Source organism: Coturnix japonica, chromosome 1 (genome assembly GCF_001577835.2).
Source record: "Coturnix japonica isolate 7356 chromosome 1, Coturnix japonica 2.1, whole genome shotgun sequence".
In the NCBI taxonomy this organism is placed as follows: Eukaryota; Metazoa; Chordata; class Aves; order Galliformes; family Phasianidae; genus Coturnix; species Coturnix japonica.
Window position 1 is genome coordinate 50,617,716 of NC_029516.1, and position 21,229 is coordinate 50,638,944.

At 44.4% G+C, this 21,229-nt stretch overlaps 2 protein-coding genes across 2 annotated transcripts; both read left to right on the forward strand.

Moving 5' to 3' along the window:
- Window positions 1–1,102: 1,102 nt before the first annotated feature.
- LOC107314959 (aldo-keto reductase family 1 member B7-like) lies at window positions 1,103–5,083 on the forward strand. The gene is given in 6 exon segments (XM_015864839.2): window positions 1,103–1,186; window positions 1,188–1,205; window positions 1,483–1,650; window positions 2,525–2,573; window positions 4,434–4,504; window positions 5,045–5,083. Coding segments are annotated over 4 exon segments (255 nt in total). The 5' UTR covers window positions 1,103–1,138; the 3' UTR covers window positions 2,546–2,573; window positions 4,434–4,504; window positions 5,045–5,083.
- Window positions 5,084–10,345: 5,262 nt separating this feature from the next.
- Window positions 10,346–16,699, forward strand: LOC107314940 (aldo-keto reductase family 1 member B7-like). The gene is made up of 10 exons (XM_015864799.2): window positions 10,346–10,502; window positions 10,905–11,072; window positions 11,457–11,573; window positions 12,710–12,787; window positions 13,345–13,467; window positions 13,950–14,050; window positions 14,207–14,288; window positions 14,780–14,863; window positions 15,597–15,679; window positions 16,107–16,699. The coding sequence occupies exons 1-10, from the start codon at window positions 10,437–10,439 to the stop codon at window positions 16,147–16,149; spliced, it is 945 nt and encodes a 314-aa protein (XP_015720285.1). The 5' UTR covers window positions 10,346–10,436; the 3' UTR covers window positions 16,150–16,699.
- The last annotated feature ends 4,530 nt before the right edge of the window (window positions 16,700–21,229 follow it).

Below are 21,229 nucleotides of genomic sequence, written 5' to 3' on the forward strand. Positions count from 1 at the left end.
ATTCTTTTCGCTGCGCCTCTAACCTGTCACTCTATGAAAAAGTAGCAGACACAAAAAATAATCACATCATAAAGTCATATAGAGAAAATTTATACTTTCAATCTGGTATGAAAGGCCACCAGAGACATATATGAGCCAACACACATCGGACATCCAACCTCTCTCAATTGTCAAGTACATAAACTGCACTCAAATTACAACCAAGCCAGACGAGCATAAGTGTTTATCGAGTTTTTATCACCTGAGACACAAAGAGGCAATATAAGGCATAGCATTCGCGGTGTTCTAAAATTAAAATCTTGATTGATAATCTCACATATCCTACCATAAATAGTAGGACAATACTCCTGCGTGCTTCTTCTGGTCAGCAGTATGATCCAGTTAGCTCTCAAGCATATGATTTGTTCAGTAACGAGTCCAACACTAACTGTAGTGTAGCAAAAAACCTCTTTCCTTTCCTGCAATTCGTTTTGTGCCTTGTTATACGAACTCAAATCAAAGGCTCAGTTATAGCACTGAAGCATATCGAGTCAGGAGACAAATTCACGTGTCAACGTAGAAAAGTGGAGGGATTGCCTTGGCTTGTTGCCTATAACTCAAATACGTCCTAAACTTAGCTCTGCGAATTTACATTCCATCACACTAATGCAGCGTGTAGGGTAACTCAGGAGCCCTAAACAGCGAGAGCCCAAAATATCACCGTTAGAAGCAAGGCGAAAAAGATGACCTTCCTCAACTCTCGATGTCTGATAGCATTAGAAACACAAGCGGATTTTGTAGGCGAGATGAGAGGAGGATGCAGAGGTTCGAGTGATCGCGAGGACATGGTGTAGTCACCCTCATGCTGCGCGAAGACCTCTGTCCAGCTGTAGGGATCTGATGCCCTCATGTGAGTTGTGTTGAGTATCTCATGCACATAGCATTTTCGATTCTTGACACAACGTTGTACGACACTGGAGGACGTTTAAAATACCAGACAGGAGCGTCTAATTGTTCCTTCATTCACTCACAACAAACTGAGAAACTCCGAAACACAATATGCACCTCCTCCATCCTCCCAGGGGCAGCACCGTCACTATTAAACAGGCTGGGAACAGAAGCAGCCACAACACAGCTGGTCTGGCAGCGCGAGGGGGCCATGGCGACCTACGTGCAGCTGAACACCGGAGCCAAGATGCCCATCCTGGGGGCTGGGAACATGGAAGGTAACAGCTGGAGAGAAAAGCTTTCGTACTGCAGAGCTCCCTGGCACCAAGCTCACTGCTGCCGCTCTGCCTGGCTGTGGGACTGAGCTGTGTGAGAGAGGGGCTGTGCAATAATGCCTGGAGGCGGGATCTGAGTTTCAGAGCACTGCTCCTGCAACAAAAATTGTAGCAGGGAGGGTTACTTGCTGTAGGTAGTTTTCCCATTCTTCTCTTGTTAGGAAACAGGCATTCAAATTGCACTGATATGAACTTCTAAGTAAATTTTTGTTGTTTTCAGTCCCCACCAGGGCAAGTGACAGCTGCAGTGATGGCTGCAATCGATGCTGGATACCGCCACTTTGATGGTGCCTATGTGTACCAGAATGAGAAGGAGGTTGGGGATGGGATCCAGCAGAAAATCAAGGAAGGTGTTGTGAAGCGAGAGGACCTCTTCATTGTCAGTAAGGTAAACAGCTGATGGCCTTCCATCTCAAAGAAGCGGTTGGGAAATGTTTTGCCTATAGTAACTGCATAGTAGGTAGCTTAGAGTCAAGTTTCATGCTGCAGGATGAAGCTGCTCCTATCATCCTATCATCAGTAACTCCTGATGCAAGCTTACTGCTTCACCCCAGTCCCTGTGGAGTCTTAGGAAGGATATGCACCACTGATACTGGAATCACACTTGACATTCCTAATACTAATTGTGATTTTCTTGCACCCAGTAGACAGGGACAACAATTTGCTGAAATGTGAGCAGAGCAGGGCAGAAACCCTCTTTTCTTCCCAGTTCACTGACAGGCTGCTCCGCATTCAGCCTGAACTCACCAAGAGAAGACAGCACTGTTCTCACAGGGACCTGACTCCACAGCCAAGGGGAAGCCCTTCCTCCCTTCCTTTCTTCAGCTCATTCTCTCCTGTGAATGGCTCCTTCCATCCATATCCCTAAAGAACAGCCACTCTTCCTCCACCCAATGCACTGTGTGCTTCAGCATCACAGCCTGGCACTTTGCAGAGGGGAAGAAGTGCTGTGGCATGAGGAAGGACGTGGCCCTGCACCTCATGCCCCTGCTGGAGCTCAGAGACCACCTGCACAGCATGGACACCCTTGGTTTGAAGGGGAGCAGGAAAAGAGATGGAGGACCAGGTAGCACTGAAAAGGTTAGAAATCAGTGACAGATAGCTCTGAGATCACATTGAGATAATGGGTTGATACAGAGGCACAACCAGTGCCTCAACTGGCACCCTGAGAACAGAAGAGGAAACTGAGCACTGTGATCACAGGTGACTTGAGCCAACTCAGTTCTTCTTTCAGTAAGTGTGTCCTGGCCTTTTGTCTCCAGCTGTTTTCCACATTTCCATGAAAAAACAATCTTGTGAAGGGAGCCTGCCAGAAAAGACTTCTTGCCGACCTGAAAACTGGATTACCTGGATCTTTATCTCATCCACTGGCCTTCTGGCTTCAAGGTACAGTAATGGCAATTGCTTTGGCTTGCTTTGTTGGGTGGGATCTTCAGAGCTGCCAGCTATGGTTTCAGCATCTCTGCTGTTCCTGTCCTGAAATACTACTTCTCTCTGGCGCTGCTCATTCAGTTCTATTTTGCCCACATGAGCCAGGCTCTGGATTTGTCACTATGAGGAGACTGCTTGCATGGCATCATCTGTCCTCTTGACAATGGAGAAGCGATTGAGGGTACGTTTGGATTTGCGAGACAGGATGTCTCAGAAGCAGAAGCAAGCAACTACACACTCAGGCACTCAAGGCAGCACAGAGGGTTATGAGTTTTATTCAACATACACACACACACATAGACCTCCACTTAGATAACCCCAGTAAGTAGCAAGCAGAAACTCCCTAAGCAAGTGCAGTATTACTTACCAACCCTTGAGAGATGGCAAAACACCAAGTAGGAAAAGAAGAAGGAACATGCCAGCAGTGGATTTGATAGGTAGTGTCAGCAGGGCATCCCCTGTTTCAAAGTGCACTTTTCCTCTCTCCCACCACAGCTTCTCTCCTGCTTCTATTCTCCCCAGGGTCTGCAGGCCTTTTTCCACTTGCACACTGCACTCGCTTGTCCAATGCATGACACAAAGCCCAAGTGAAACACCTGCTTGCAAAACAATATAACTGGCAAGGTAGATTCCCTACCAACACAAGATAAAACACTATACCCACAAACAGCAGTTCCATTCAAACGATCAGAATTCTTTCTTCCATCCCAGGACTGTTCTTCAATCACAGACCTTCAGGTCCCCGACACAGAGGAAGAACCTGAACCAAGTTGAAGCCTCCCAGCTGCAAGCATGTCATACACAGCTCTCCCTCACACAACTACAAAGAATTTGAAACGTACCCTCTGCAGGAAAAGTAAATGAGGGATCCAGAAGAACTTCGTGACATAACGGAGACAGATTATAGCAAGAATGCCATGACACTGCTAAAATTAAAAAGAAGTGGTTGAAGACTGTACCTTTTATGATGGGAATTAACATGCAGGGTTTTTTCACGTACTTTTGCTCCCTATACTCCTGTTAGCTTTTCTTATGAAGCCAGCTTCCTTAAAGGGAATGTTACAGACATTTTTAATCTACTCTGACAGGCAGGAGATGTCCTGTTTCCCACAGATGACAATGGCATGATTATACCCAGCAACACTGACCTCCTAGAAACATGGGAGGTAAGTTCAACCACGGAAGAAGCCCAGTTTTCTTTGTCTTTGATAGTCCTTTGCACATTTTCATTGCATTCAGCCACCACAGAACTTTTCTCTCACATACGTACAATTACTTGGAAAGAATTAAAGGTAATATAAGGTAGATGTCTACATGCTTAGTCATTACTTCCACACTATGTGCTCTGAGGGCTTAATAACCTACAGAGTGCCAAAATTTCTTCTAGGGAAGCTGCAGACCACACAAGATATGAAAGAAGATCTCAGCTTGACCATAACAACTACCCAATTCACCACAAGTCCTCAGGCAGTTCTTCAAATGCTAAAACATATTTTGCAGGAATAAAGACATTTTAGCTTATCTACAGCCTGGAGCACAATCTTTCTACATTTATACAAGATATTATGGGGTATCACTGTCCTTTTCCTCATTCAATGTGGTGTGATTTTTCACAATATGAAGAAGTGAGACTTTGAGCCTGGAGGAGATGGCTCCCACATTTAGATCAGGGAGCAATGCGGGTCCTAACAGTTAATTTGTGCATCTTAAGAAAACTGGAATCATGCTACAGAGGAGCANAGAAAACTCTTGCTGATCTAAAACTGGATTACCTGGATCTTTATCTCATCCACTGGCCTTCTGGCTTCAAGGTACAGTAATGGCAATTGCTTTGGGTTACTTTGGATCTTGCTTTGGGATCTTCAGAGCTGCCAGCTATGTTTTCATCACAGCTGCTGTTCCTGTCTTGAAATATGATGTTGCTCTGCTGCTGTCATTCAGTTCTACTCTGGCCATGTGTGCCAGGCTCTGGAACTCTTCCCACAAGCACATGCAAGCGTGCATGCTGTCCTCTGTTCATTTTATAATGGGATAGGAAAATCCTACCCCGAGTTCACACATCTCAGCTGCAACAATAAGTTACTCTGCTTTCCCTCGCACAAATTACAATGTGTTCATTTCAAATGTAACATCTGCAGAACGCAGAAAAATTTCCTGCCTTTACAGGAACAGTTGCTGTCAAGAAGGCCTTGACCTTGCATGAATTAAGAAGAAAGCATGGTACAAGTCTTAAATACCTTACGATGAGAATTAACATGTTTGGTTATTGGCGTTAGCTTCCTGATTGATATCCTTACTACAGTAGCTTCCCTTATGGGATTGTTACAAGTACCTTTATTCCGTGCTCACAGGCTGGAGATGTCCTGTTTCCCACAGATGACAACGGCATGGCTATACCCAGCAACACTGACCTCCTAGAAACATGGGAGGTAAGTTCAACCACAGAAGCAGTCCAGATTTCTCTGCCTTTGACAGTCCCTTATGAATTTTCATTGCCATCAGCTCTCTCAGAAATATCTTTTCATGCATGTACATTTACTTGTAAGGAAATAATGAAAATACAACGTAGATGACTGCATGCATAGTTATTACTTCCACACTACTGTTCCCTGTGTATCTAACTCACAGTGATTGCCAAAATCTTTTATGGAAGCTGCAGACAACATAGATGATAGAAAAAGTTCTCAGTTTGACCATATCAACTGCCTAGTTCACCACAAGTCCTCAGGCCATTCCTCAACTGCTCAAACATATTTTGCAGGAATAAAGACATTTTAGGTTATGAGCTTACCTACAGACTGGGAGACAGCACTCCTGTGCTTGCACAGCAGTGGATAATTGAGTATCATTGTTATTTCCTCATTCATCGTCTTGAGATTTTTCACAGTGTCAAGGAGTGAGACTTAGAGCTTGGGGGAGATGGCTCCCACATTTAGATCAGGGAGCAATGCGGGTCCTAACAGTTAATTTGTGCCATACTTAGAACTAGATCATGCTAAGAGGAGGCATCCGCAGGACTCAGGTTATCACCGGATGATGACTTTGTCTCTTTCTTGTAGCCATGGAAGAAGCTGGTGATGCTGCCTGGCAAAAAGGCATTGGCATCTCCAACTTTCAACACAACAGTTGAAAAATCTTGACAGCCAGGACTGAATGACAAGCCTGCAAACATCAGGTAGCTTGTAGGTGATCCACATAATCGGTCTTCATGGAATATGAGACCTGATGTTGAATGGGTAATGGACAGGGAACAGTCGTGAAGAAAGCATGTCTTCTTAATCCGTGTATGGCATTTCTGGTACAAAAGCAATGACACACTCACCTTTTGTCTCTCACTATGATGAACACAGTTTGCAAATGCAGACGTAGTTCTTACAGAAACATTCGTTGGAAAGATTAAAAAGCCACAGCTGAGTGAAACCTCTGCAGACAAACTGGGTAAAAACTTAATGCATGCTTTAAGTGACAGAAGTATGTTGTTCCAGACAGTTCATTTGTTCCAAAGGCAGCCGCTCACTGCATTCACTGATAACTTTTTACACCACAGCAATATCAAAGCAGTTCTGTCACCAACATCGTCTTGCTCTTGTTTCCAGAGTCGATGTCTCGACCTGCCAGGAAATCCGATAATCACTGCCATTCCAAAGGGCATGCTGTGACGCAATGTCCCTTTTTCTGCTTCCTGCAGACCATGGTAAGATCACTGGCATTTTGCAAGGCAGCTGGCATAAATTTTGCTTCTACAACTCAATTAATGATTCATCAAGATGCAGATAGCTTTTGCTAGGACAGCTGTGCCTGTGAAGGTTTCTTGCCATTGATCTTCTGTTCTTTGTGTAGGGCTAGCAGAGACCTTCTCTTTTGATACCCCAATATTAAAGAGATTGTACCAGCCACAAAAAACAGGAGCACAGGTAGGTGGGTGTGGTGTGGGTACTCTTCTGTACCCAGTCTTAAGAAAAATAACCTCAACGATTAAGTAACTAAATTCCATTTTCTGTTAATTCTGGCACTCCTCTGATTATTTCTTCTAACAGAGTCAGATTTTCTGCATCGCATGATATGCCACTATTCAGTATTTCTTTTGCCATCAACAAGAAATCATTTCAAAGTTTTGCTTAAATCACTGAAAATCCAGGTAAGAAAGAAAATACCTGACCGTCTCAAAACCAGATCAGACATGAAGCCTCCCATGTAGGGATCCACCTCTCAGCCCGTTGCTCTTCAGGCAGCGCTTCACAGGCCACAGCACAAGAATGACTTGAAAGGCAGCTCTACAAAAAGTGGCAGTAGCTCAGGCAACTGCTGTTAAACATGCTCAGTTCCTACGGCAACATCTCCACCTGCCTTTCCTCTGATTCCAGTGGTCTTCTTCCTGAGTTCTCTTCGCTTCACAGAGATATGTGATGTGATCCCCAAGTCTGTTAACACCAGCGCTTGTAGAGATACTTCAAGGTTAGTAATTATGAACAACCTGGCATCACTTCTCCTCACAGAACAAGCAGGGAGCCTTTCTCAGCCGAGACCTACTCAGTTAGGACCACAGGACTTTTTCTCTCTGCCTGTTTCCCTCTACTGAGGGCTAAGCATAGGATGTAATTAGTGAGGACTTTTATTGCATTACTTATTCTGTGGCTTCAAGGATTAATCAGAGCTTGATTGGAAACCAAATGTCGTAACAAGGAAGAAAAATCTGATGTATGAGAGCTACTCATAAAGCATTGTCTCTCATCTCATTATGTTGGCCCACACCATCAGAAGTGGATGATGGTAGTATGGCAGTAGGGGCTGAACCTTCCCAATAGTATTCCATTACATACTGCTGTCACATTACAAACAGCAGCAGAGGAGCAGTCTAACATACTGATACCTGAATCGGAAGTGCACACAAAGCAAAACGCATGAAATTCAATTCCTGCATGTAAGGAAAAGAAATTGCAGCCATTGACATTCATCTACAGTTGCTGAATGTTTATGGAGACCAAAGTCTAGATGAGTACACAATGAGATGGTGAGATTCAGCACTAGCAAAACAACACTGCACCTCCTCTGCTGGAACAGATTTATATAAGCTCAGCATGCAGGCTGTTCATCACAAGTGAAAATGCACAGCTAATGGTAGTAGCGACGTTGAAAAACAGTCTATTGTAGCTGAGAAATCTCCTCTATCAATTAGTGTTATTGTGCTCTTTGTTTCTGTTGTACTTTCCAGGAAAGTAAGTAGGAGGCATTTCTTCCGGAGCAAGCTATGTAGAATAAGCAGTGCTCATAAAAAAGTTCTTGTGTTCATAAAAAGTGCAATCCTCTATCTCTTAAGTCAGCAGTCCATGATGGAAAATGAATCCTCCACTCTGAATCCATTTTCTCAGCCTGTCTATCTCCTTCACGCTGTTCCATTTCTTTCAAAGAGGTGATTTCCAGCTTTTTCTCTTGTTTAGGTCTTTGACTTTGAATTGACTAAAGAAGAGATGGCAACTCTTCTCAGCTTTAACAGGAACTGGAGGATCTGTCAAATGATCCAGTAAGTGACATCAACTTGTTACTTTCAAGTCTTACCTTTTGAATTACCTCTACAGAGAAGTTTCTGCCAGAGCTACTAGGCAGCATGAAAATCAATTTATTGTGAAAATTTACTAATTCAAACAATAAAAGGTATGTCCCAAAAATATTTTTTCATCAGATAGATAAATATGTTCATTTTGAAAATAATGGAAAAAAACAAAAATTTCAGGTTCCAGGAAATTTCTCTGACATTAACTACAAAAGATGGATTCTGAGAAATTACTTTGCCTTCCTCCACATTAGAGAAATGAGAATGCATATCTTCACAAGTTCTTCTGGCAATTATACAATTTAGATCATAGAGTAATAGAATCATAGACTCATAGAATGGCTTAAGTTGGAAGAGACCTTAAAAATCACCTTGTTCCAAGTTCCTCACCATTGGCTGGGATGCCAACCACTACATCAGGTTGCCCAGGGTCCCTTAAAATCCATCCCCCCATGGCAGATCCTCCATGCACCAACAAACAGTATGCCTATAGTACACAGATGATTTACAGCCATTAAAAAAACTTTCATCTTTTTGAATTCTTTGGGTGCAAAATGCACAAGTGAGTACCCCTTTCCGCACGCAGAATTTCACTCTGATCTAGCTATGTTGTGTAATCCCTGACTTTCTCTGAAGCCCTGGTGTTCATGTGCCTCTCGGTGCGTGAGTTTGAGGCTAGTGTGTACTCCCAGCGTTCGTAATTTGCTATCCTGAGCTGTTGCTGCTAAGTGAAGTCAAAGGAGACAATTTATTCCATTGATTTTGTCAGAGTTACTTTTGAAGATTGAAGGAGTAATTGTCCAATGGATAAAACAGTGGGGTGTAATTTTTCCTGGTTATCAGAAGGGAGGAGGATTCTGAAGTTCTGCACAGAACTGCTCTGGCAGAAATGAGGATCTGAATGCATGAACCACTATTCAGTGCAGGTGCCTCAGTCTGCATCACGCACAAACCAAGGTGAGGTACCCACACAAATGAAACACACTAACAACCAAGAGAGCCACTAATAGTGACCCCAGTGCATAGTTTTCATGGAGAATTACTAAGATTATAAAATCAGAATAGAGTTGCTTGAGGATGTGGAAAGAGGTAGAACGAAGTGGACACTACATGTACTCCAAATGCCATTCTGTGGAGAATTCTGGGTACAAGCCAGATTGGAAAACTTCTTTATGCTCTCACCTTGCTAAATCCCTGTTTGCAAAAATAGGAATACTCAGTGAAACACTCTTCATTCTTTTGTTTTTTATGAAAAGGGGAGAGAAGAAAGATCTTCACCTTCTCAACATTATAAACTCTTCAGAACATAAAATGCAATTCAATCTGCTAAGAGATTGGTGAGGAAATTCCATAGCAGCGATGGTGTCACACACAGCTTTAATTCTGCACCCATGAGTACAAACATTAAAATACACCCTTCATTCCATCATCTGGGTTCTGAGCAACTTTTGTGCAAAAGGAAGCATTACTCTGTTCTACCACTTAAATGACATCTACATCATGTTGCTAAAGCTCACCTCTTGTCATCACTATTCCCATCCCTTCTGCGCTGTGACTAAAAACTCATCATCTTTTCTACCTTCAGTTACACAAAGCAAAAAGGATCTGTCTGTGTCCTATGGGAGAAGCACCCAGAGTAAAGCGCACCGATGGATTCCTTGAATAAATTCTCCAAATACAAGGAAGTAGTGAAGTCTCCAAAGCTGCCTTATACCACTGTGGAGCACTTTCCAGATCCTGCTGATAAATCAAGAATTTTTAAACTGCACCGTGACCTCTCCACCAGAAAGACATCTCTTTTTTTTCCCAACTCTTCCAAGTTAGTTGCCAATGTGGAATTACAGGCCCTGAAAACAGGGACAGCGTGATCACTGCGACACCCAGAAACACTGTTTTCCTGCAGCTTTATAAACACACTATAAAATAAAATCGTCTCCCAGCATCCAAAACAAGCTTTTTTTAACTCTGTTTTCCTTAACCCCACCTGAGCACCAGTCCCTCCCCCTAGACGCAAGCTGAACAGAGGCACGACCCCGCAACATGGGTCGCACACGGCCCAACCCACCCGCACACAGCGGTTCCGCACAGGAAGGCGGAGCTCCCCACTCCGGGATTAGGCGGCAGAAGGCAGCGCCCACAGCGGGGCCGGGCTTAAAGGGCCTCGGCGAGAGACAGGAGGCTTCGCGTCGAGCATGGCGACCTGCGTGCGGCTGGGAACCGCGGCTAGGATCCCTATGGTGGGGTTGGGCACCTGGAAGGTAATGGAGCTCCCGCGGCTTGTAGCGCCCGGAGGAGGTGGCCCGGCAGCCGGCAGTGGCGGGTCTGTGTCTCCCGCTCTGGGTACGGGTGGCTGAGCTGCCGAGCTGAAGCCCTCCTCCTGGCCGGCAGCTGCTGCGGCCTTTGGGCAGTAGCGTGGGGAAGGGCCTCGGTCTGGTTCTGCGGGGCCAATGCTGGACGAAGCTGGGACCCACACGGGAGCAGCAGGTGGATGGCTGGAGGCTGGCTCTAGCCCTGGTGCCTCTACATGCCGTTTGCGCAGGCTTCAATAAAGTGTTTTGGAAGAACTCTGAAATGTCTTTCTTTCAGTGTTTCTCTGTCTAACTCAGAAGCAGCATGCAGGGGTCCCAAGCCATAATGTGTTGTATCCTTATCTTGTCCAGGCTCCACCGGGTAAGGTAGAATCTGCAGTGATGGCTGCAATCGATGCTGGATACCGTCACTTTGACTGTGCCTATGTGTACCAGAACGAGAAGGAGGTCGGGGATGGGATCCAGCAGAAAATCAAGGAAGGTGTTGTGAAGCGAGAGGACCTCTTCATTGTCAGTAAGGTAAACAGCTGATGGCCCTATTTGCTGACAATTTTCTTCCCCAGTCAGCCAGATAACACTGAAAGCTGATTTTATTCCCCTGGAAGTTCAATAACACCTTGAGCACTGCAGTTCTTCTGTGCTCTGGCAGTATTCTGAAGAGAAGCAGAAGTACTGGAAGGTGGGGAGGGAACATGGCCTTGCACCTCATATCCCTGCTGGGGTAGAAGAAAGAAGAGAAACATCGAGGGATGTAGAAATCAGTGATGCAGAGCTCTGAGATAACTAACTTGTGGCCATGAGTTGGTGCAGAAGCACTAGTGGTGTGGTTACTGCACTTTGTTGATGCCAAAAGGAGAGCTGTAACCCAGGAGGTCATGGTGTGCCTTGTCTTTTTATCTCCAGCTGTGGTGCACGTTCTTTGAAAAGCCTCTGGTGAAAGGAGCCTGCCAGAAGACACTTGCCAGCCTGAAACTGGATTACCTGGATCTCTACCTCATGCACTGGCCTTTTGGGTTCAAGGTATGGTAATGGGGATGCACGTGTTTTTTGAAGTGCTTTTGAAGACTTATATGGCTTTACAGCCCAATAATTGCTAGTGCTGAGAAAAAACCCTTGATCTTTATCCTTGAGAATGCTACTTACATACCCTTTTTATCAGAGGCTGTGACAGACACAAAACTGGAGGCAGATGTCTCAGCTGCAGGCACAGGCTGGGCTCTTTCCCCTCCCTTTTACAAATCCAAAACGTGCTTCTCTGAAAATCATGTTTTGTGGATTGCAGGCTACGTTTTGCTGCCTGACAGGTTATTTTCTCTGCGTGTTACAGAATGTTTTTGTTTTCCATTTCTGCTTTTAATCACTGAGTCCTTAGTTCAGTTCAGTATAGTATGAGGTAACCTTTGCTGTAGGAGCCTTCCTGCTGTTCCACAAACCCTGTGTTGCAAAAGATGAGGCTTCTATGAAGCTCAAGCCTTTCAGACTGACGTCCGAGTTTGATGTTTCTAGTCTTACCTTATTTTCCTGCTTCATTGTGAGTGGTTTCCATCCTACCTTTTGCTTCTGACTTGCTTAACTTCATGTTCTATTTTAGCTTTGTTAACAAAGCCATAAAAATGAGTTTGCTGCTGCAAGGAGACATTTTCAGTTGTTAGACACAGTTCTGTCTTGCTGTCTTTACACAGCTTGCACTCAAAGGCTCTTCTAACTTCCCTGGCACGATAACAGCATTCTTGAGCTCTGCCATGGAAGAACTGCCACAGTACATAATAGCTCTTTTCAGCAGATTTGGTTTAGTATTGGCCAAAGTTATGCATCACCATTATTGAAAGCGAAGTCCCGTGATGCACTTCTGGGGGTTTAGTCCATTTTTCACTGCTGAAAAAGAGCACCACGTGAAGTGATACGTATGAATTTCTTACCTCAGTCTGGATCTGAGTGGTTTCTTTTCCCATAGGTGTTTAAGTGAGTCGTCGCTTTGAGGTGCCCAGCAGAAATATCTGCCTTGATTGGCCAAAAATACTTCCAGTTCTTCATTCAATGCAGGAAGAAATGACTGTAGAAAGAACTAGAAGTTTAAGCTGTCTTAGTCCTGAGCTGTCGCTGTCTTAGACAAACTTCTCAAGAGACTTTTAAAGCATTTTCTTTCTTGCTGACAGGCAGGAGAGGACCTGTTTCCTACAGATGACAAAGGCATGTCTATACCCAGCAATGCTGATATTCTGCAAACGTGGGAGGTAAGTGTAGCCACAGTGACAGAATCGTGTCTTCTGTCCTGAGCAGTGATATTTCAGTAGTCACAGTGTGCTTCCCACATGGATGCAGATTTCATTAAAAAGAATTTACAGAAGTAAATTCAGATTACTTCCAGGGGAGCTGCAGAGCAGTCTGAGGTTGAAATAATTCTTTGCTTGACCATGACAATTGTACTTTTCTTGTGCAATTCTTGAACTACTCAAGTACAGGTAATTTGCAAAGATAAAAACAGGTTATAATCTCGCCATCATCATAGAGCATAGCTCTCTACTACTATATAATAGTATATTATAGATGATCTACTTTTCCTTGTGTAATTCAGCATGAATTTCTCAGTTGTAACAAAGATTTTTGGGCTTGGTTGGAGGACAGTGGAAGACAGTGTGAAAATTACCAGTACCCACTTCCCGCTGAGAGTTAAGTTGGACAAGCCTACCAGTTATTTCTCCCTTCTTGTGGGAAACAAAAAACATTAGGAAGAGTGTGTTCAGGCCATGTCTTGCATAATGGATAGTAACTTTGCTGCTCTCTCTGTTAGGCCATGGAAGAGCTGGTGGATGCTGGCTTGGTAAAAGCCATTGGAATCTCCAACTTCAACCATGAGCAGACTGAAAGACTCTTGAATAAGCCAGGACTGAAACACAAGCCTGTAAACAACCAGGTAAGCTGCTAATAGTGAATAGTTTTCAGGGATTACGAAGCTCTAATAACAGTTGCATGAGAATATGGAAGAAGGGAAAATAAAGTGGACTCTCACAGTATGTACTTCAGATCCCACTCTGTGATTCGGGGTACTGAAAGGACTAAGAAACTTTCTCACCTTGCTGTGGCGCTGTTTACGGATAGAGGAATTATTTCCTTGTGAAACATTCTTTCTGGATGATAAAGAACACAGATGTGAGCTGTGATTGTGTAATCAGGAGTTTTTATGAAACTTCTCAGAACAAAATCCAAAATGCATGTAAGGACTCAGTGTAAGAATTAGTGCCCTACAGAATTATGGGTTCGTATTACCCCACCGCCCACCTGCAGGCAAAGATGAAGGAAGTCTGTAATTAGGAAACTTAAGATTGGGGGGGGGGGAGAAAATCTCTGGAGCATTACAGTAGTTCTGCAACTACCTGTCTGCTCCTGTGTTGGCAGATTGAGTGTCACCCATACCTTTCCCAGGAGAAGCTTATCAACTATTGTCAATCCAAAGGGATCACTGTGACAGCATATTGTCCCCTTGGACGGCCTGAAAGGTAATTTATAAACAGGTTAGCGTGGCTTAAGTTCAAAACTTTCAGACTTTCTGAAGGAGAAATTGTGCAGTTGTGAGTATATACAATAGTTAATTACTCCTTCTAGGTAGAAACCTTTTAGAATGACTCTTTGCCATTTCTTCTTTCTCTCTATAGAGCCACACCAGAGGAGCCTGCCATTTTGGATAACCCCAAGATTAAAGAGATTGCAGCAAAGCACAACAAGACCCCGGCACAGGTAGGTGGGCACCAGAAAATAACATCCATTAAGGAAAATATACAGGGTATATACCCTCTTTCAGGTCTATATGTTCCCAGTGAACTGTAGCAGTTCTCTGTGGTGTTAACAAGCAATATTCTAGCCTGCATATGCTGAAAGAAAATCTTTGGCCCTCAGTGAAGATTCTTAAGTCATCTTCAGTTACCATGCCCCCTCTCAGGCCCTGTCGCAGAGAATGAAAGCCTGCATAAATTACTGAATGTCTAGATGGTAAGAAAAAGAACTCAATCTCAGAACTGGATGGGAGAGGTGAAAGGAGACTTCCCATGAGGGGCTCTGTCACTTCCCCCTTTGCTCTTCAGGAAGCACTATCTACACCACAAGGATAGGAATGATTTGAAGCTCATCTCTATGTGAGTGCCTGTATCTCAGGCAAAAACAGCTGGTGAACACACAGCTTCTGTGGCAAAATCACTTGTCCTCTTTTCCAATGGTCTCTTTTCCTGCAGGTTCTCCTTCGCTTCCAGATCCAGAGAAATGTGATTGTGATCCCCAAGTCTGTCACACCACAACGCATTGTAGAAAACTTCAAGGTGAGTGATTACAAGTGACCCTTCCACTGCAGAGCAAGCGAGAATCCTTTCTTAGCCTTCCTGAGTCCTCCTCCTTTTCTATCTGCATATTCTCCTATACTGAGTGTTAAGTGAAGGCTAAAGTGAAAACTACAACTGCAGAAGAGAGGTTGACAGAGGTCTGGGAAACAGTGTCCTGATAACAATATTGGTTATCTTTACATTGACTCCTATTCTGCAGAAAGTAGGTTAATTGGCCTGGAGGGCTTGCTTGGAGAGTAGCATGCCAGAGAAGCTTATATAGTGTAAGAAATGCTATGAAACCTGATGTCAGTTAAGTGTATTCCTCTAACCAGCTAAGTTGCTGGTATTTTCCTGATGTTGGACATCAGGATTTTAGAAGAAACATAAATATACTGGAATATTGAAGTCTTCTAGGTCTTTTTTTGGAACTGAAAAGAAATGCATCTTCAACAAATGCAAAACGCACCTAAATGCGTATGAAGCTTCTTGCAACAGCAAATATATGTATCTGCAGCTTTGGGGTTTTTTGCTTTGGTTGGGTTTTTTGTTGTTGTTGTTTAATTCTTTCTGTCATGGGCATCCAAAACAGGCTTTTCCTTCCACTCCCATCCCATGAAGCCATTTGTAAATAACATCCCTTCCCTTGTGGACTTGCTCTTTACTTTTGTGAGCTTTGCTGTCAGTCTGATTTGTTCAGTGAGGTGATTTCCAGCTATTTTTTCCTTGTTAGGTGTTTGACTTTGAACTGACTAAAGAAGAGATGGCAGCTATTCTCAGCTTAAACAGAAACTGGAGAATTTGTGAAATGGTCACGTAAGTGACAGCTTTTTTTCCCTCAAATTCTTAATTTTTCAGTGCTTCTTACAAGTACCTGTGAGTTCCTAATATAGGAAGGTTCTAGTTAGTAATTTTAGTTGGAGAAGTGAAGCAATTAGCAAGTTTTAAACTCAAGATTTCTTTTTCTTGTTGAGATTATAGTAAACTGATTTCAGCTTCTATAGAGCTGGCTAGTAGCAGAGTGAGCTGCCACTTGCAAATGTGCTCCATGGAAACATATACTCAGACAGCTTTAGTTTAAAGGTCAGAAACTGCTGTCTTGTGTGCAGATGGTTACAGACTAGTAAAAATAGGAGTCTCTTGAATTAGTTCTGTAGTTGAATAATCTGTTATCCATCCACTATACTTCTGTATAGCATTTATTTTACCTGTGGATTAATTGTTCATCTTTGTCCTCCTTCAGGTGCAGAAACCACAAGGAGTATCCTTTCAATGCTGAATACTGAAAATAGCTTTATCCTGTCTTCCTGCCGGCCTGTAGGGTCTAACGAGTTTCTCCCACTACCTACAGTGATCCACTATGTACCTTGTACACTGTATCTATCCTGACAGCAGAGGTGTTCTTTACTAGAACAAAATAGTAAAGTTGCTCTGAAGAACAAAATGCAGGCTATAATTAGTTGTAGTAATTCTTTACTCATTAGATACTTGGTTTTTGCTGGCTGAGATGGCAAACCAGCACATTAAGAATTAACTAGCAACTGATTTATATTCTTTTATTTTTAATTTTCTGTTTAATGTCAACATTACTTAAGACTGCAGGGTAATGATATCTGAGTGCAGAATTTGCCATGAAAGAATGAGCTATGTGATCACTGTGTGGAGATGAAAGACAATTATCCACTTCTAGAACACAACCTAAAGTTTTTTCTTGAAATGAAGACTATCTGACCCACACGCATAGTGGCTTTATTGCAGTTGTATTCTTTACCAACTGAAACTGAACTGTGACTTGTTTGTATTCTCTCAAAAATAAAGAAGTTGGACTACTAATGGCTTAGAAGCTCTTGTCTAATGTGGAAAAACTTGTAAACCAATGTTGTTGTGTTAAAAATATCATCTGAAACTATTGTGCATTTTAAACTATGTCATGGGACTACTAAGATTTTATCTTGATCAATAACTTAATACCTAAGTACAGTACACTTTAGTTGATGGAACAAGGCAGATGGTGGCAGCAGCATGTGGCATACCTTAGTATGGGTTATGTATTAAGAAGCACCAGGAGATCATAACTGGAAGCTGATAGAAGGCTGAATGGTGCTATTACTGCAAAGTGATTTAACTAGCAGCCTGTGCTGGCATTTGGCTATGATTAACAGAGATTGTATAGAGAGGGGAAGCAGTGTTACTGAACACTCAATAGCAGTTCCACTTCAAAGTTCTGATACTGGGCTGCTGCCCAAAGTCTGACACTCAACCAAAATAAGTGTCATGTTCCCTTTATGCTACGACAGCACAGTAACTGAGATAGGTCTGATTTTAACTAGCTTTGTGTGTGAGTAAAGCTTTCCCTGGAGAAGTCTTTCCCTGATGGAGGAGGATGCAGAAAAGGAGGGTGCGTCACTAAGCAGTATTAAGAGAGCTAGTAGGTATTGTAACAGCATGGTATTTCAATGATCTGTGGTTGTAGTATGCCTTGGGTTAATGGATTAAGGGCATACTGAGTATTACTTAAAAGCATTAGAATTACCTTTTGTTCCTATGGGGTTTATCTTTAATTTATTTAAAATTTTCCATATCTGAAAAACCACACTCCTCATACTTGTTCTTTCCAGAGCTATCTGCGTGTCATGGCCATTAGCTCCCCTGGGATAATTCCCATCGAGAAAACCACATTGTGCTTTTCCCTACAGCCACTGGAGGGCAGCCATCCCTCAGAAGAGACCTGTGGTAAGAAACTCGGTGTTTTGCCCGTTCTCCTTATCTTCCAGGTCAAGAGAAATATGACTGCGATCCCAAAGTCTGTCATGCCACAGCACATTGTGGAGAACTCTGAGGTGAGTGATTACAAATGACCTGGCATCCTGCAAGCAGGGATCCTCTCTCAGGCTTCCCAGACTCTCAGGGGAAAAGGAATGGCAGCTCCTCTAAGTATCGTATACAGTTTGATACTGAAAAATTATTTTGATAGATGATGTTACTTCCTTTGTTTCCAGGGCGAAAACTCACCGAATAGTACAGGAAACTGAAGAGTCTTATCACGTCTTTACCTGGAGCTTGGTCTAATATTCTTCCTATCAGTTTGTTTAGCTTTCTTACTGCATCTGTCCTCCTGCTACAAATGAAATGACAGGATATATGCTCAGGGATTGTCTGTTGCTGTTATTCCTTGAGTGATTTTCTTGAAAGAAGGACGTGATATTTGTTAGAAAAACAAATTGTGACCTGCATATGGAATTACTAAAGCAGCTCCGTGTGGAGCGCGTTCCCGCCGCGGGCAGCAGAGGGCGGCCGTACCTCACAGGAGCCGCCCCCGCCTGCCCCACTCCCGCCGCCTCTTCGGCCTCGGAGCACGGCGTCCATGCAACTGTCGCCCTTTTCACTGAGAGATGTACATTCCCACATCCTATAACGTTAACTGAGCTCAGCCCCTTCCTCTGTGCTAGATCTATGGTATGTTTTCTGTCCCGCTCTGCCATTAGCTCCCTGTTCCTGCATGACATCCATAAATCCCAGCACAACAGGTGGGAGCTGGAGCACTTCAGTCCCCTTGGAACACCAGCCACACCACTGGCACCCCAGCACCATCCTTCATCATGCTGCCAGTCTCATACTGCCATTTGGCATGCTTCCCTCGGCATAAATGTGTCCTTGCCCTCTTCAAACTTATCAGGCAGTCACAGCCTGTTACCCAGCCCTCACAACTTCTGAGCCACAGCCTCAGTTATCAGTTTTTCAGGGTCTTTTCCCCCTTGGTTGCAAACACAATCCAGTGGTCCAAGCACTTCTTGCTCCCAGTCCTTCTGCAGGCATATCTCATCTGTATAGTGAGCAGGATTAGTGCTCCACATAGCTCTTCACTAGCAGATCCCATAGCACTCCACTCTTGGGCAGGGCAGCACTTGCAAGCAGCAGAGTCCTAACAGCCCAGAGTTCTGCTTTCTTCTCCTGTTGCAAAAGCCATACCCTATGTGCACCAGCTTCCCAGCACAGCCACAGCTATCAGTGTCCAGCAGTTCTGTAATCTCACTGTGAACAAAGAACTGCTGAGCGTGTGCTCACACACTGGGCACACACACACACACACACTCATCTCCACAGGCCTGCATAAGGACTGCAGCTAGTTGTGCCTGAAAGAGCTTTGCTTTTACGTCAGCACAAGACCTATTTCTCCCCCAGGGCGTTGGAGTCCTGTTCTGACTTGGTCACTCAGACTGATGCACAGCCTCCAGACTGGCCAATTCAGTGCTACTACCTGCCCACTTGTGACCAATGGCCTCCCCTTTACCTTGAACATTTGTTAATGCCTCTTATTCCAGTGGTGTCCACAGGTCCCTACTTTCTCCGACTTTGCACACCATCTGTACTTAATCTCTGACCACCTTCACACACCACCCTGTATTCTCAGGACTGGGATCATGGCTCCCTCCAGAGCCCTGGAGTCTCTCCTGCCTGGGAGATAGCAGAACTGAGAGCTGCATATGCTTTCCAACAGCAACCATCCCTAGCAGAACAGTCTTATCTCAGGGACATCTTAAACTCACTTATTGCCAATTATACAAGCTTCTGGTTACTGATTTGAGAACCAAGAGTGGAAAAGAACACTAAAAGAAGAACACAAGCATTCAGTACATACCTTTCCTTCCCCTTCCCCATCCTCTCTACCAAACACTTATGCTCTCTAAGTCTCTGCTTCCCTAGTGTTCAGTATGAGCTACATCAGTCCCCTGGTCCCTCTCATGAGATAAGGGCAGCTCAGGGGCTGGAGGATATCTTCCATAAGGCCTTCAACCCATCACCCACCCTTTATGCTGTGCTTTAGCACCCCTGATCCAGTACAACCAGGCTGCTGTCACCTCAGCAGCGAGTCCCCTCCTCCTGTGTGTGGGGACATCCCCACCAAGGCACAATATGGCAGGTGACATCAGCCCATCCTGCTGCCCAGAGCTCTACCACTCCTAAGGTCTAAGAGCTGGGCTGAACTGATTCTGAGCCAGCCCAGGTCAGCTCACAGCCTTTTTCTGCTCTGTGCCCACAGCATTTCCTCAGTGTTTGGCTGGTCACCTGCATCTCTTTCAACAATGTGCAGCACTTGGGGTTAACAGGTGAGACAGAAGACAAAAGGCTTGTTAATTCTGCAGAAACTGGAAAGCAACCACAACGTGCTCCTGGCTCTGAGTTAACTCAGTGCAAGTAAAAGGCCAAGGTCTTGTACAGCTAGGTTCAGCCGAGACCCACAGACCTACAGCCCATCTTAACAACACCTGGAGGTGAAATGAACCACCTCACAAGATAAACATTGTAGAGGCTCCAAGCAAAGAAGTTCGCACTGCTATTAGTGAATTCATTTTTGTTGTGATTCCAGCCTGCAGCCCACATGCTGTCTCCTCAGAACACTGGCTTCAACTTTGCTTGTATCGCCAACACCCACAGCTGCAGACCCTTACCACCAGAGGGGATTGTACCTCATGACGCTGCCACCCCATTACTTTGGGTCCAGCTCATTGCAGACCCCAATCACTGCTCTTCTCTGAATCCACCATCTGCAGTGAAATTATTATCACTAAAAGGCGAATTCAGCAAAACAGACTGAGAAACTCGTGATGTTACATATCCTGTTCCAGTGAGAAACCTCGTGCACGGAGCAGAAGAAAACAAAAGCCCTCCCACACACAGCCCCACATCTGCAGCTCTCACTGTGCAGAAACAAGCGGGCACATCACCAAGGACAGCCTGCAAGGATGGCCCGTGACACAGGGCTGCGCTGCTTCTTTCCCAAGGCCTCACTACCACATGACAGACAGCCTTGGGGAAAAGCAAGCAGCCTGGATGGGGGCAGAGCTGCCCATCGGGTGAACCAAGAGCAAAGCAAAATGCAGAACCTCTGCATGAAGCCTTATGAGAGACAACATCCATCCTTCCAGAAACTACCAGGGGAAAAAAAAATAAACAACAAACCAAAGGGTGAATGATAAGCAACCAGTTATATAAGTGCCCCGCGATCCAAGGGAAAACACATCACATCCTGCCGAGAACGGCTGACAGCGCTGACACAAACCAGGAGGAACATTAAAGAGGAAAAACCAATTACCTTAGCTCACCCTTAGTTAAATGGAGCAAAAAATATGGAGCTGCGGGAGAGGCACCCAAAGCCACGCTCCAGGTGCGAGCAAGCAGCACAGCCCCACATACGGGGCAGGTTTTTTCCACTGCCTGCAGCCTTCAGCAGGGCTGGGCACACTGGCCTTCTGCATTTCATCACCCACTTCTGAGCCACAGTACAGGGAAAAAAACAAAAAAACTCACACACTGTAGCTTTCGAAAGGTATTTTAAACACAAATAAACCCTCCCAACATCCAGAC